Raw genomic sequence first — 16,892 nt, 5'->3', positions numbered from 1 at the left:
ACTCGGTCATTGGGGAGGCACTCCGCTACCATGGAGTACCTCATTATCTGAGGCGCGTCATACAGCAATACCTGACGGGGCGGGTAGTGCTCTATGAGCAGAGAGGTGTCCGGGGCGCGAGGGCCATGGTGTGTGGGGTCCCACAGGGGTCTGTCCTGGGTCCCCTCCTGTGGAACCTCGGTTACGACTGGGTGATCCGGGGGTCGCAGCTTCCACGCATGGTCACCGTATGTTATGCGGACGACACACTGGTGGCCGTACGGGGAAAGCAGCTGGAAGAGGTGCTCAGAAGGGCAGCGGTAGCGACCGAGCTCACGGTGCACCGCATAGGACTCCTGGGGCTTAGGGTCGCACTGCCGAAGACCGAGGCCATGGTCCTCGGGCGAATGAGGGCGTGGGGGCAGCTGCCGGCGGGCACTGCAGTGAGGGTGGGGGGCGAAGCTGTCCAGGTCAAGGCCCACATTAAGTACTTGGGCCTTGTCCTGGACAGAAGATGGTCCTTCGAGGAGCACTTTGCGAGACTGGCTCCTCGTCTCGTTGGTGCTGCCTCGGCTCTGGGCCGCCTACTGCCTAATCTGGGGGGGCCGAATGCCCCATGTAGGCGGCTATATGCGGGGATCGTCCGGAGCATGGCGCTCTACGGAGCGCCAATTTGGGCTGGACGACTGACGGGACGCGCGAGGGCATTGCTCCGTCGGCCACAGAGGGTGCTGGCCCAGAGGATGGTGAGGGCCTACCGCACCACCTCTCACGCAGCAGCATGCCTCCTTGCCGGCACCCCGCCTTGGGAGCTGGACGCAGGGGTGCTAGCGGACAGGTACCGGCTGAGGGCGGAATCCAGGGGGCGTGGGGAGCTCCCAGACGCGGAGGAGGCCGAGAGGGTGATGCGGGGAGCCGCGGAGCGCCTGCGAGAGAGATGGAGGGAGGCCTTGGAGGATAGCCACTATGGAACCCGAACCATAGGGGCTATTCTCCCGATAATGGACGAGTGGGTGGATCGGGGCAAGGGGGCCCTGACATATAGGGTGACGCAGGTGGTGTCCGGACACGGCTGTTTTGGACACTACCTGCACAAAATACAGAGGGAGCCGGGGCCTCAGTGCCACGAATGTGGCGCAGCGGATGACACGGCTCAGCACACTCTGGAGGAGTGTAATCGCTGGGCCGTGGAAAGAGCTTCCCTCAGGGCAGCGACGGGGGTGGCGGACCTCTCGCTACACAGCATAATAGCGGCGATGCTGGGTAGCGAGAGGAAATGGGAAGCGGTGGCCTCCTTCTGCGAAGAGGTTATGTCGCAGAAGGAGGAGGCGGAAAGGGAGCGAGAAGCGGCTGCTGACGCGCTTCCTCTTCGACGCAGGCGGCAGGGTCGAAGGCGAAGAGCATATGCTCGCCTCGAGCCCTAGTGGGGCCGGCGGGTACCGAACCTGCATTGCACGGCCCCACACACGTCGTAGGGGTGGGGATCAAGCGTTTCTGATCCCCCCCCTGCATTGTGAGGGTGCCCTGGCGATAAGCCGGGGCTGCCGGAGGGCGCCGTGGTGGTATGATATCGATCCCAGTGCGCCCTCACGAACGGCAAAGAGGATGAAACGCCGGAGTGGGTTTAGTGGGTAGGGCCAAATTCTCCCCCCCTCTCGCCAAGAGAGGGACAAGGAGCGGCGAGTCCCACACACCGTGCGTAAATGCATTCCCACTCCGTCAACAAAAAAAAAAAAAAAAAGGATGTGGCAAAATCATGTTGCGGAAAAATCTGACAGAGGTCTCAGTATTTTTAACCACCGATGCAAAGAGGGTTGTTATACGTTTGACGCCAATGTCTGTGTGTCTGTGGCATCGTAGTCCTCGTGAAAGCGAGCTTCCTTAGATTGCACGATTGGCTCGAATTCGTGAGTGACACCGCTGAACTAGCACTATTTTTATATTTATTATTATTGGGGTAGTAAGTAGTGATCTATTGTGACGGCCCTTTAAAGTTCACTACTAACGCCCGTTGAATCCAGGAAATTCCAGATTCTTTGGGCCTATTGTACCTCATAGGGTTGCAGTACGTGTCGCCCAAGGTAGGTACACTAGGTACGTAGGTAGGTAGCTGGGTAGGTAGGTTTTGATGATTAGTGGTCCAGAGGAACAGAGAATGTGTATAGCAGTCTCCTCTGACTTCTGGCAGAACCTGCATGTCTTTTTCTGCATCTTGTTTCTTTCCGATTTGTAACATGTGTTTGTTCAACTTACACAACCATGCACTTAGCACCATTCTTAGTGCCCGTAAGGCCCTTAAATTATAAGTATGTCAATGACTCGCAGTTACGTAAAGTTTCGATCATAAGTACCCTTACACTTACCCGTTAAGCCAGACCCCGTGATATACAAACACACAGATATACAAATACAACTTTGGTTGAGAGCCGACCCGTTCACACCTCGCCGCACCTAGACCTTACTTCAAGTACCGGACTCTGGCCTCTCTGCTCATGATACTGAAGGGATTGACCGAAGGGTTGGATATTTTACATGGGTCAAACAGATTACTGTGTTATCGTCTTTCCTGTAGACATATACAAGAGTTAAGGGCTATAAAGGTTAATTTTCTTATTTAACCCTTAATCCACGTGAAAAGGTCCTCCTTTTATTTAGAGAACTATGATAAAATCATTACTTACATGCCCACAAGCTGTTAACTATTGCCCACAGGAGAGAAACATGTACAGTTAGCGCTAACATACTAGTTTTCTCTCCTGTGGGCAATAGTTAACAGCTTGTGGGCATGTAAGTAATGATTTTATCATAGTTCTCTAAATAAAAGGAGGGCCTTTTCACGTGCATAAGGGTTAAATAAGAAAATTAACCTTTATAGCCCTTAACTCTTGTGTATGTCTACAGGAAAGACGATAACACAGTAATCTGTTTGACCCACTGTATACTTACAGGCCTTAAGGGAACGCATTGGCTGAATTTGTGTAAAAATGTCCTTATAATATTTATTTACTGGCTAACCGCTAGACAAGGCCGGGGCCGGGCCGGAGCTTCCGGCGCTTTGTTTTCTATGGAAAGCACCACATATTCACCGATCAGCCGTAATAGAAAATTACACGTCGGAAGCCTCGGCCCGGGCCCGGCCCGGTCTAGCGTGAGTCATCCTTTAAGAGTCACACGAAGCTTAATAGCCGCCGCCACATAATCGAAAATACGTTCTCATTTTAAAACGACATGCTGAAATAACATAAAATTTAACATGAATTTTCAAGTAACATATATCTATCATATACGAGGGGTGTTCAAAATATTCTCGGTATGAGAATGAAAACAAACAAGTACGAAAAGTTTGATATTTTTATTTTTCAATATACTCCCCCCCTATGTTCATACACTTAAAAGATCGATCAATTTTTTTTTTTAATCCCTCGTAAAAATATTTTTTATCTTTCGTGTAAAAATGCTCCTCCACTGCCGCCTTCAATGCTTCATCGTCAGAAAATTTATTTCCACGCAGATCCTTTTTAAGATTGGGGAGCAAAAAGAAGTCGCTGAGGGCTAAGTCCGGACTATACGGTGGGTGAGTAACAGTTTTAAACCCACATTCAACAATAGCTGCCTTGGCAATATGAGCAGTATGGACGGGGGCGTTGTCATGCAGAAGCAGAATACCTTTGGTTAACTTTCCTCGCCTCTTTTCTTTAATTACATCCTTTAATTGACGTAGAATGTTAGCGTAGTACCTGTCCTGTGATATTTACACCTTTTTCTTTATAATCGATTAGTAATACTCCTTCACAATCCCAAAATATCGTGGCCATGACCTTGCCAGCTGAAGGGATGACCTTGAACTTCTTGGGATGAGCTGAACCCTTAATGTGCCACTGCATGGACTCTTGTTTACTCTCTGGGTCATAATGATGAACCCAGGTTTCATCTCCAGTTACTATTCTTTGCAGCACCTCATCAGGATTTTCACCGCACAGGTCAATAAAATCGGAACAACAAGCTACACGCATGTCTTTTTGAAGCCGAGTCAGCATTCGCGGAACCCATCTTGCACTTACTTTTGACATATTAAGATGGTCATGTATAATATCATGTACGGTACCAATAGAGAGATTGGTTACTTGTGCTATAGATTTTACCTTCACTCGACCATCTTCCAATATAAGTTTTTCCACTTTATCAATATTTTCTTGTGAAGTAGCTACTACAGGCCGGCCAGGTCTAGGGTCATCTTCAATACTCTCCCTTCCGCGTTTAAACTCGCTTGACCACTTTTGAATGGTAGATAAAGAAGGAGCAGACTCACGGTAAACACAATCCATTTCCTCTTTTATGGTTTTTTGATTTTTACCCTGTTTTGTCAAGAATTTTATCACGCATCGATGTTCTAATTTAGTTAACATTGTCAATTCGCACATGATGTTCATGTTTGTTCAGCAATTGCAGAAAAACAAAAGACCATCTCGGTTCGAATTATACTTTTTTTTAATGTCAATGAATAAACCTTAGCGGCCAGTAACGAAAGAAATTTTAGAAGAGGTCGTAAGATATCAATACCGAGAATATTTTGAACGCCCCTCGTAGTAGTAGTTTTACGTACAAAACTTCTACTTGTTCTAATTTATTTGTATTACAAAGCTAGCTCATTACTAGCAACGTGTTGGGTATTTAAGATACTTTCGGTAAGATAGTTACGATAGTCATGGCTACTGAACGCATTAGCAACGCAACTTGATAAGAATGGCAGGATCAGCATCTTATCAAAATGCCATAAATGCAATAGGTAAAAATAACCACGAATTAAAAAATAACAAACGCGATATTTGAATTCAGAAAAAGTTATCGTCATCAGCAAAATCACAAAATAAGCAATAGTATTATCATACATGGTCAGACGAGCTAGTAGAAACGGCGGGTCCAAAATCGCTAGAGATAGCCCAAAATAGAGAGGAATGGAACTCCTTGGGGGAGGCTTTTACCCGAAAGGGGCCCACATATTTTTTAAGTTAATCTTTAAGTTATCTTTTACTTTAATGTTATATATTTATTTTGTTTGAAGTATGTGTGGAAGAAATAAAGCTCCTTTATTTATTTATTATCATACAGAACGGCCACGCACCGCCCCGCCCCGACTCGCATCACCTCGCCCCGCGACATGAATCTGGCGGACTTCTGGCGTGCTCTCAGTAAAGCGACTTACCCACACATACACAATGACGCGTGTACAGACGTGCCATGCACACATGAAACGCAAATGATTTTTGATGTATGGCGTGTCCGCCCTGTGTCAAAATAATTGGGCCGACACGTTACCCAAATGTAGCATGTCAACGAATACGCGGATTTTTCCGAAATCCGGCGAATGTAAAAAACGTTGAACATTCATTTAATTAACTGGGAACAAAACGATAGGGATGTTAACATGACAGGCAGGATGGTTGCCATTACTCCAAATCCTGTTTACATCAGAGCCGTTTTCGCAATTTTTCGTTATTTTTAACGCAATGGAACTCAATTGCATACAGTTATTACCATTGTTACAATGTCAAAACTAATTGGCCCCAAACAGACACCTTACGTTTCCTACCATCGCCACAGAATAAATAATAGTACTAGGTACAGAAGATTCACTCTCTAACAAAACGCGTCTATTACGACAGATATGACCGCTAGGTGGCGCAGCGGTACGCGGCGACCACAGAACATATTAAAGAGGTTAGAATGGCTATCGCGCGCAGTTAGTATCGGAACGGGTGTCGCCGCTCGTTCCTCTCCACATTTACTAACACTCGCGCAACGGTAGTAAAAACTTGTGTGCGTGGTGAATGGACACGCCTCCTTTAGACAGATTTGATGTCTGGCTTCTTAATCTGAAGGTTATTGTGGCGCAAAAGGCATGTTTACTTCGTTTTCGTCTTCGGTCAGCGCGGGCGAGTAGCATGCGAGCGTTTGCTCAAAACCGGCGGCGACACGTACCCTGCTCGCATCGCCATTCTAACTTGTTCTGTGGCGGCGACTACTATAGTTAGACACCAAAATTGGTGTGGGCCGCATGTTCTTGTAGGTACTTACTTGTAGCGGCGCGACGAAATCGCGGAGTGAGCCACGCCTGTCCTCTGCCATCGCCCACACTGTTAACTGACAGTTCGAAAACCTTATTACAAAAGGCGAGTGTTGCTATTTATTGTACATTGCTGTCCCTCTAACTTCTTCCTTCGGTCGTGTTTTAATTTATCGCCACTCGTTACGAAGTTCCTATATTTCTCACTTGTATCGTAATGTACTATTGCGAGATAAGTCGTTTAATAATGTTATATATAGTCCGATATTATATTTATATAACTGGTCCCCAAGTAGACGATAATTTGTACCCGTCCTCTCTATTGAAATCTTTAGGGTGTTTTTTAATTTCAATCGTCTCTCTCACAACTGGCGCAGCTTAGCTGAAACGTCGGAATTTAAGGTAAAAACAATGAAAATATATCGCGTTAGACCCGTTTGTGAAATTAAATACAAAGTACAAGTATTTGTTCCCAAATATTTTCACATCCGTACAGAACCCCGTCCTAGAGGGTCCATTGATTGACGGGTCAGTGGACACGAGTGCCCACTAATAAGCGTGGGATCGATTCCATTTGTTGACGTACGGATTAACACGTAACTCCGGTGTGTGAGTGAGACAGCGTTATGCACGTATACAGTTTTTTTCAACCCTTAGACATATTTTGCGAGATGAATTTATAGGCCGTATTGAGCAACTTTTACTAAAAGATCAACCCCGAAACAGCAAAAAAAGTTTTGGCTCTCCCATACAAAAAAAAATGCTCATCTTATTAGCCAAAATGTATGAAACAGCAGGTTAATCCCTTAGTAAAAGAAGCTCAGTATGACCTTATCATTCATCTCGGAAATTTTGGTTAAGGGTTCTAAAATACTCTGTAGCTATAGCGATGTCCCGCTCGCACACCGGAGCGGCGACAATGTGAAGACCGCCGTAGAGCTTGTGACAAGATTAAATATATTTAACTAGCGGCCCGCCCCGGCTTCGCACGGGTTAACAAATTATACATAAACCTTCCTCTTGAATCACTCTATCTATTAAAAAAAACCGCATCACAATCCGTTGCGTAGTTTTAAAGATCTAAGCATGTTACATAGGGTCAGACAGCGGGAAGCGACTTTGTTTTATGTAGTGAAGAGATTTAAATGTGAAAATATCTCATTGATGGTGTGGGTGGAACTGAAAATTTCTGGACACTTTTATGGCAATTATCGTTGAGTATTCACTCAACGATATCAACTGGAAATATGTATAATTGCTTTTATTGTGTAATGGAATTTATATGGCCAACTTTCGTACGTCACGATGAAATAAATTAAATTGAAGAATTAAGTCTTTTAATTTTGTTTTATATACAATTTACTTTACACTTTTACAGTCCGTTTCAAAGAATAATTACCGACCCAAAAAAAAAAGATTTACATGTCAGAAAATTTACATAATTTTTTACCACATAGTCAACGAAGTTTTATGTGAAATCAAATAGCTTTAATTGAACCACCCCATAGTTGCTCCAGAACTACAAATGTATCTTTCGAAGTAGGACCTAGGATTAACACACATCCTGTACAAACATCAAATTTTAACGTAAATGGGCGTTTTCTAAAATAAATATTGAAAACCCGATTCTCACAGATCCTGGTGTTTTTGGGTTCTTTCAACTCAGAATCACTAGCATATTCAATCCTGATGTTAAAAAAACTTGTCCCTAAAATTTGTATGAAAATTGTACATTTCTCTACCTACGTCACGTCCATACAAGTGAAAAATTTTCTCATAATAAAACGTGACGTAATGGAATGGACATTTTGGGACATCTTTTTTTAATGGAAGGATGGAGAGTGCTGTCAATTCTGAGTAGAATGAGCCCAAGAATGTCCAGATTTGAAAGAATCAGGTTTTCGATATTTATTTTAGAAAACGCCCAAATCCATTAGCGTCACAAATAAACAACTGATAAAAGCCTACAACCGGGTAAACAACATTGACCAAATCTAAGACAAACAGTCACCGACAAACGAGGGGTTTGTGTCACATATGTCCATTTTCCCAGTTGCCACGCATTGGGTCACCGATTTCTATCGTCATGTCAGTCATGTGTGAATCTCTTGAAATTCAATAGCTCAATGGCTCAATAAAGTTTAACACCGCGGTATTCGGAAAACAAGATCCGTTCAACTAGAGAAGAGAACGACACGATATTGTACTAGATACCCGGTAGTTTAGATTTCAACTAGATATCTTTTGCAGCTCAATTCGGGCAACCAATGTCACTTTTACATTAAATTATCGTATTAAGATCGTTTCAAAATCGTTTTGAGATCTTAAAATGCATAACGAGACGTTTTAGATATTGTGGAGATCGTTCAAGAATATCTCCAGAATCGCGGAAATGTCAAATTTGACAGGCTATATCTTAAAACATTCTTGGCGATGTCTAATAGATGTCTAGTTCAAAATCTGAATCGGGCCCCAAATTTAAGACAAACAGTCACCCGGAGGAGTTTGTGTCACATGTGTCCATTTTCCCAGTTGCCACGCATTGGGTCACCGATTTCTATCGTCATGTGTGAATCTCTTGAAATTCAATAGCTCAATAAAGTTTAACAGTCTGTATTATTTGGAACGCTCAAAGCACGTCTTTGCCTGTCTCGTAGGTAACCAAATCAAAAGAAAAATGTACACAATAATGCCCGATAGGTTACATAAACAATGGAGCGGAATATAATTTTAAAATAAAACCAAAAAAAATAATAGAATGTGGTTAAACATTAATTAAGCGCTTATAAAACAAAGAAAGCGAAGTGGCTGTGTGTGGGGGTGTGTATTTAATTAAGTATGTGTTCAATGTGTACATTGTGTGCGTGTCCGCTAGATGGCGCGGGTGCACGGAGTGGACGTAGGTAAAATCCGCCGCACGCGTTAGCGTTAGCGTTGCACATACCATTTTTCGTTACCCGCTCACCCGCTCTGTGCAACCGCGCCAGCTAGCGGACGCCCTCCTATGTATTTACTAGCTGTTGCCCGCGACTTCGTACGCGTGGATTTGTATATTGGTGGTTATATATTCTACATTAGCTTAGAACATTATGCAGCAAGAGATTGCGGTAGGACGGTTAATCATTTCTTAATTATTAATATTATACGACGCATGAGACTTGTCTTTCACAACCTACGAAGTTTCAAGCCCCTAACTTTACCTAACTACCTATTTACGAAGTTTCAAGTTCCTAGCTTTAAATAAAATTTGCACCCTAAGACGAACTTTCATCCCCTTTTTAACCCCCTTAGGGGTTGAATTTCCAAAAATGTTGCAATTCGTTTTTTTGTAATCGGCTATTATGCCTTTCTAAGAAGTTTCAAAGCATTTGTAATGGATTCAAACATTCAACCCCTGTTTAAACCTGTTAGGGGATGAATTATACAAAACGCTGAAATTACTTTCCCTGTATTTTAATAATATCCCGAAATACAAAGATCAAGACCCGCGTTCGAAAAAATGTTTGATATCCATACAAACTTTCAACCCCTTTTTCACCACTTTAGGGGATGAATATTCAATAACGCTGAAATTAGTTTTCTTGTATTTTAATAACATATATATTTACGAAGTTTCAAGTTCCTAGCTTAAAATAAAATTTGAACTCCATACCAAATTTCAACCCCTTTTGAACCCTGTTAGGGGATTTACAAAACGCTGAATAACTTTTCCTGTCTTCTAATAATATCCCCAAATACAAAGATTCAAGTCCCGCACTCTCAAAAATATTTGATATCCGTACAAATTTTCAACCCCATGTTTTACCACCTTGGGGGATGAATTTTTAAAAACGCTGAAATTTGTTTTCTTGTATCTTAATTCAATACCTTTTTGCAAAGTTTCAAGTTCCTAGCTTAAAATAAAATTTGCACCCTAAGACGAACTTTAATCCCCTTTTTAACCCCCTTAGGGGTTGAATTTCCAAAAACGTTGCAATTACTTTTTTTTGTTATCGGCTATTATGCCTTTCTAAGAAGTTTCAAAGCATTTGTAATGGATTCAAACTTTCAACCCCTGTTTAACCCTGTTAGGGGATGAATTTTACAAAACGCTGAAATTACTTTTCCTGTATTTTAATAATATCCCGAAATACAAAGATTCAAGTCCCGCGTTCGAAAAAATGTTTGATATCCATACAAACTTTCAACCCCTTTTTCACCACTTTAGGGGATGAATATTCAAAAACGCTGAAATTAGTTTTCTTGTATTTTAATTACATATATTTTTAAGAAGTTTCAAGTTCCTAGCTTAAAATAAAATTTGAACTCCATACCAAATTTCAACCCCTTTTTAACCCTGTTAGGGGATGAATTTTACCAAACGCTGAAATAACTTTTCCTGTCTTCTAATAATATCCCCAAATACAAAGATTCAAGTCCCGCACTCTCAAAAATATTTGATATCCGTACAAATTTTCAACCCCATGTTTTACCACCTTGGGGGATGAATTTTTAAAAACGCTGAAATTTGTTTTCTTGTATCTTAATTCAATACCTTTTTGCAAAGTTTCAAGTTCCTAGCTTAAAATAAAATTTGCACCCTAAAACGAACTCTAATCCCCTTTTTAACCCCCTTAGGGGTTGAATTTCCAAAAACGTTGCAATTACTTTTTTTTGTTATCGGCTATTATGCCTTTCTAAGAAGTTTCAAAGCATTTGTAATGGATTCAAACTTTCAACCCCTGTTTAACCCTGTTAGGGGATGAATTTTCAAAAACGCTGAAATTACTTCTCCCGTCTTATAATAATATCCCCATATACAAAGTTTCAAGTCCAACACTCACAAAAATATTTGATCTCCTTATAAACTTTCAACCCCTTTTTCACCACCTTGGGGGATGAATTTTCGAAAACGCAGAAATTAGTTTTCTTGTTTTTTAATATAGTACATTTTTACAAAGTTTCAATTTCCTAGCTCAAAATAAAACTTGAACCCCATACAAACTTTCATCCCCTTTTTTACCCCCTTAGAGGTTGAATTACCTAAAACGTCGCAATTACTTTTTTTTGTCATCGGCTATTATGCCTTTCTAAGAAGTTTCAAAGCATTTGTAATGGATTCAAACTTTCAACCCCTTTTTAACCCTGTTAGGGGATGAATTTTCAAAAACGCTGAAATTACTTTTCCCGTCTTATAATAATATCCCCATATACAAAGTTTCAAGTCCAACACTCATAAAAATATTTGATCTCCATATAAACTTTCAACCCCTTTTTCACCACCTTGGGGGATGAATTTTTGAAAACGCAGAAATTAGTTTTCTTGTTTTTTAATATAGTACATTTTTACAAAGTTTCAATTTCCTAGCTCAAAATAAAATTTGAACCCCATACAAACTTTCATCCCCTTTTTAACCCCCTTAGGGGTTGAATTTCTCAAAATCGCTCCTTAGCTCTTATACATTTCATAAATGCAACCTAGTGTCCAAATTTCAACTTTCTAGCATTTGTAGTTTCGGCTCTACGTTGATGAGTCAGTCAGTCAGTCAGTCAGTCAGTCAATCAGTCAGGACACGTGCATTTATATATATAGATTTAGGTACTTAATCTCAGAAAGTTATCAGTATCCTCATAAAACCAATTTACTAACCATCTTTTTTTGTCGACAGCTCCACCAGACTGCCTGCAGGATGAGCTGTCCTGCGGGCAGTACGTCTTCAACAAGACGTACTGCTACTCTGCACATTATCGGTGCGATATGCACGTCGACTGCATGGATGGCAGCGACGAAGCCGACTGCAGTACGTACCAAATTACCTTTATTAACCTTATTCGACGCACTAAACTAAAGTGTCATTCTATGGAACTTGCTAACTATGTAAACAAAAGTCACTAGTAAATTGACATTCAGAGACAATTTAAATATGGCGGTTTGTTTACATAGTTAGCAAGTTCCATAAAATGACACTTTACGTAGGTACGTCCACTCCACGGCCCGCTTGTAATCTATGGTTTTCTCGGCTAACAATCTCGAACGTAGATGTGTGAGATCTTCGCTGCATAAAGGATGACTCATGCTACCCTGGGCCGGGTCCGGGCCGGAGCTCCGGCGCTTCGTTTTCTATGGTAAGCACCACGTGATCACCGATCAGCCGTCATAGAAAATTACATGTCGGACGGGCACGGGCACGGTCCGGTCGAGAGTGAGTCATCCTTTAGTCCGTAACTAACGATATTAAGTGCAAAAATCTGTTACAATATGAATTAATTTATATCGAGGGAAACTTCATTTTGTTTTGTAAACAGCCGGCCTAGCCAAGCTGATATTCGCTATCGCTTTGACAACGAAACGCTTTGTGCCTCTCTATCACTCTTCCATATTAGTGCGACAGTGACAGTTGCGTTTCGATCGCTACGGAGCGTAAGCGATTTGTACGTTGGCTACGCGGCCAGAGGCGAAAGCTGACGAAAATACTCCAAAACCGATTACTTTTGTTTGAAGTTTCTTAATACGGCACAGCATTCTCCAATATTCTAAATTAAATGGCTCAGTATTTATTTATCAAAGTACCCCGACGATGTTATATTAATTTCCGCCTGAGTTAATCTCAATTACCTTTGATCCCGGACATTTTACTGTCACACGAAACTGGAGTAGGCAATAGAGACAATAACAATTATCAAAATTGTCAAAACCAACCAATCAATTCACCCACCAAACCGCACCGAAGCTAATGGAAACCGAACGAAAACAAAAGAAATTGCGTTCCCACCGAAGTCATTCCACAACAAATAGTACGTCGAAAACATCGGAGGCAAATCTCCTGGCGCTGAAACGATGCAATCCCGGGGAATGGAATAGTTGAGGCGATGGATGAGATACATCTTTAATTCAACCCCGATTGCTTCTTAGTCCATGGAACAAACTATCCTTTTCAATCCGAACTTGGGAGATAGATCTACGATATAATTGAGAGCTATTAAAACTCCGACTGTCTCGGGAAAAGTTCCGCGATATATTTGCTGGAAAAAAGTGTGCCCCCGTTTAGTACTGTCCCGTGAACGAGTACTTTTATTTGTACTTGTTTGACTGCAAAAAACATGACACTCGTATATTACGTATAGTTTAAAAACTGTTTTTAATAATTAATATTCGCGGTACAGCCGTAAGATTAAATGGAGTTCTAAAAAGGAAGGAAGCACCCAGAACGTGCAGAATGTGGAATGAGTTGCCTCCTGAGGTATTTCCTTTGCACTACGACATGGGATTCTTCAAGAAGCAGGTATTTAGGGTTCTCAAGGGTCGGCAACGCTTAAGTGTCTCCTGTGATGTTGCTTATGTCCATGGGCGACGATGACCGCCTCCCATCAGGCGGCTCGTCTGCTCGTTTGCTATCATATAAAAAAAGGATGTCCATGACGACCGGTGCGTTAACCTAATTATGATATTCCCTACGATCTTGAGCAGATTGTTCTGAGTATACTCGAGATGTTACCCCAAAGTTTCACTTACAGAATATTTTAGTAGCTAAAAAATATTATCACTTTTTCCCGATGGCAAGAATAGCAACACACAGAAAGAAAAAATGCAGACGTAAGCAAGATTTTATAGAGCGGAAATAAATCTAAGTTTGTGGACGAAATATGTCGCGTGGCAAAGAGTGAAAGAACGAGTTATGACTCCATTCCCCGCTTCACGAGACGCGAATGATGTTCGAATTCAAGCGAAACTTGAGATGCCATTGTTTTTCAACCAGAGGGGCTACCGCAAAAACCGAATTTCGCAAATTGCGGGCATTTTTCTCTGTCACTCTAATTACGCCTTCATTGGAGTAAAATAGGAAGATCCCCGCAATGTGCGAAATTCGGTTTTTGCGGTAGCTCCCCAGAACTCAAGTACTACGCTCCCAATAAAATTTAGGAACAAAGTTCCGGAGTTTCAGAGACAACAGATTTTAGCAGGAGCACCGTGCGGTGAAGAAAAACGCAATTTCTACAACATTAAAACTTGTTGAGTGTATCGCCATTTTACGTTGGCCCGGGGGACGATTCTAATTTAGCAATTTGTTATGGTTTGAACTGGTTTTGATACGATCGTCTTGGTGATTGGCGGGCATCTCATGCACTACCTACTTACACTTCGTGCGTGAGGTCTTCAAGGTCGTATTAAAATAAGATCAAAACCGAATATATTGTTGAATCTGAATTGAGCTGCCGTATATTTTTGCCTTCCGTTTTAGGGTTCCGTACCCAAAGGGTAAAAACGGAACCCTATTACTAAGACTCAACGGCCCGTCTGTCCGTCTGTCTGACTGCCTGTCACATTGTGTAGGTATATTAACGACAAATATTTATTCTAAAAACGGCAAACTAAAATACAAGCTGTGGATATATAGCCCGCTTTGATGGAGATGCCATGTGGAGTTCTCTTTTTAAAAGAAAATAGGCCGGTGTGTTTCGGAGCGGCGTTTCTGCACGCCTAGGTAATCAGTAGTCTGATGCATACGTAGTTCCATACATTGTATACGTACGTTTGGAACATACGTGTGTGCGTGAGTGGTTGTGTTTTACTGGAGAACTTCGTGCATGTTTCTCGTATCATTGCTAAAATACTGTGAAAATTTCAACTGTAACTTGGTATACGCATAATAATTATGATATTACCTGACTAATTAAATAACATAATCCAATCAAGCGAAAATAGGACTCAGATAAGAAAAAAGAAGCGCTAAAGTTTTAAAACTTGTGCGCCCATTTAGCCAATTTATTTTATTGCATTAGGTCGTTATTTAATATAGTGGTGATATTAATTTAATTAACATATTAGACATATTTATGGCATCTTACAAAATGCGCAACATAGTACGAAAAGTCGACATAAACTTTTCTCGTTGACTGTACATTTCACAGTTTCAAACCAGACTTGAACATTGTTGCGTCTCTAGAGTATACTCGTACTCGTTAACTTATGTATGTATGTATGTACGTACGTAGGTATGTTCTGTATGGTAATGACGCGCACCGAGCCTCAACTTGGGCTGTGGAACTTTTAATACGGTTCCAATACAGCAACGTAAATCGCAGTATAGTGAGACAGTATGTTGACTTTAAATTGGTTTAGGATGCACACTATTTCCACAGAATAAGTTTTGTTACGAGAAATCACCCAAAAAAATTCATTGTTAGAAATAGGAGAAGGTCTTAGCCCAGCAGTATGAAGCAGCCACCAGTAGCAGTAGCAGGTACCAGCAGTATGCAGTTGAAAAAGGAATTAATGTTTTGATTGCGTGGGCAAGTTTGTTTGTAGGTTACCATTAGGTTACCCACTACTAGGTACTACTTACTATTTTTGGCCCGAAATAATCGTCGCTTTATTTGCATAATGATGGCCCTGTATCTCTGTTATTACCTATTCTATACTAAACCATACTAAACGTAGATACGCAAAAGGGATGTATTAGCCTGAAGAGGACTAATGTGCCGATTTTAATAAATGAAGTGTGAGACGACATATGTGTACAACAACAGCAACTTGCAAATTATAGAGTTTATTTATACGAAAATGTGGGGTACCTATTTATATTCGTTTTTACTTTTTAATTTTTACAAGTACTATACATATAACACTTTGTAATTAAATATGTGTTTTAAAAGAATGTTGAGATAGTTTGGACACGTGGAAAGAATGAGTGAAAGAAGGCTGACAAAGAGAGTGTATAAGGGAGAAGTAGAAGAGGGAGTTGGAAGGGGCAGACCTCGGCGGACTTTCTCTGATCAGATCGGAAAATCCTGAAGAAAGGCCAGGTCAGAGCACCGTCAACCCGCGAGCGTGTACGAGGAATGTTATGAAAGTAACGGAAGCGAAAGAGGTATCGTAGCAAGTGGAAATCTGTGGTCCCTGCCTACCCTCCCGGAAATAGGCGTGATTATATGTATGTATGTATGTACATTGTATGTACAAGTTAAAATACTGTTCTCTACATAAATATTTCCAGTCGAAGTTAGTTTATAAGCGCTGTGATTGATGATTCGATTTGGGACGTTTAGCGACTTAAGCGGATTATACGAGCGACTTGGGAAACTATTATTATGCCGAATAGGCAGATTCTAAGATTATCTGTAACTAAGTTATAAATTACCTAAATTTAACGTTTATCCTCGATGGTTATGAAGAGTACCTAAAAATGGAACTACACTGATCGACCTAGTCCCACAGGAAGCTCAATAAGGCTAGTGTGTACTAAAACGTCTCATTTAAAAAAATCTCTATTTCGCATGCATTAGATGTGCAAACCCTTTGACATGAGCGCTCAAGACGCGGCTCAGAGGACTGACTCAATTTCATACCGTCCACTATGCCCTGAGCCTTGCATTTCGCGCGAAATGTGTCTACGAGTACCCACACTGTCAATACGATTATACAATACCTATCTGTTTTACACTATTCTTTGTGATGCCAATATATCGCGCTTTATAATTTGTTAGTGGTAGTTTAACTTAGTAATGTGTGAATGCTTGGAAATGTAAGATTTAGTGACACAAAAAAATTACAATACCTACTTCACTGTTCTGTACATATCCTAAATCTTTATACACAATAAATGATTCACCTCTAGCCACTCACGAATCAAAACCTGCCATGACAAATGCAATTTTGATTTGTCAAATTCAAAATTCAATGGAACGGGAGACCTTTTTATAGCCCTCTGGGCGGCTAGAGGTTGAGACATTTATTACTTTAAGCCTTTTCTTACTTTATCCTTTAAGACTCGTAAAACCTTCTATTTCCTAATATTTGTATGATAAACGTCTAAGAAAAATGTATCATAATCGTTAATTTGTAATATCCACATAACTAAAAAACGCCGTG

At 41.3% G+C, this 16,892-nt stretch overlaps 1 protein-coding gene across 1 annotated transcript in view; it reads left to right on the top strand.

Moving 5' to 3' along the window:
- Positions 1 to 16,892, top strand: part of LOC134652015 (low-density lipoprotein receptor-related protein 2) — a 421,270-nt gene that overhangs the window by 365,180 nt on the left and 39,198 nt on the right. Inside the window, exon 4 of the mRNA XM_063507168.1 lies at positions 11,692 to 11,823. Coding sequence (XP_063363238.1) covers positions 11,692 to 11,823 — 132 coding nt within the window. The remainder of the gene's footprint in view (positions 1 to 11,691; positions 11,824 to 16,892) is intronic.

The sequence above is a fragment of the Cydia amplana genome, chromosome 11 (genome assembly GCF_948474715.1).
Source record: "Cydia amplana chromosome 11, ilCydAmpl1.1, whole genome shotgun sequence".
Taxonomy (NCBI): domain Eukaryota; kingdom Metazoa; phylum Arthropoda; class Insecta; order Lepidoptera; family Tortricidae; genus Cydia; species Cydia amplana.
The sequence above is the reverse complement of the archived record's forward strand: the minus strand, read 5'-3'. Positions and strand labels throughout refer to the sequence as shown.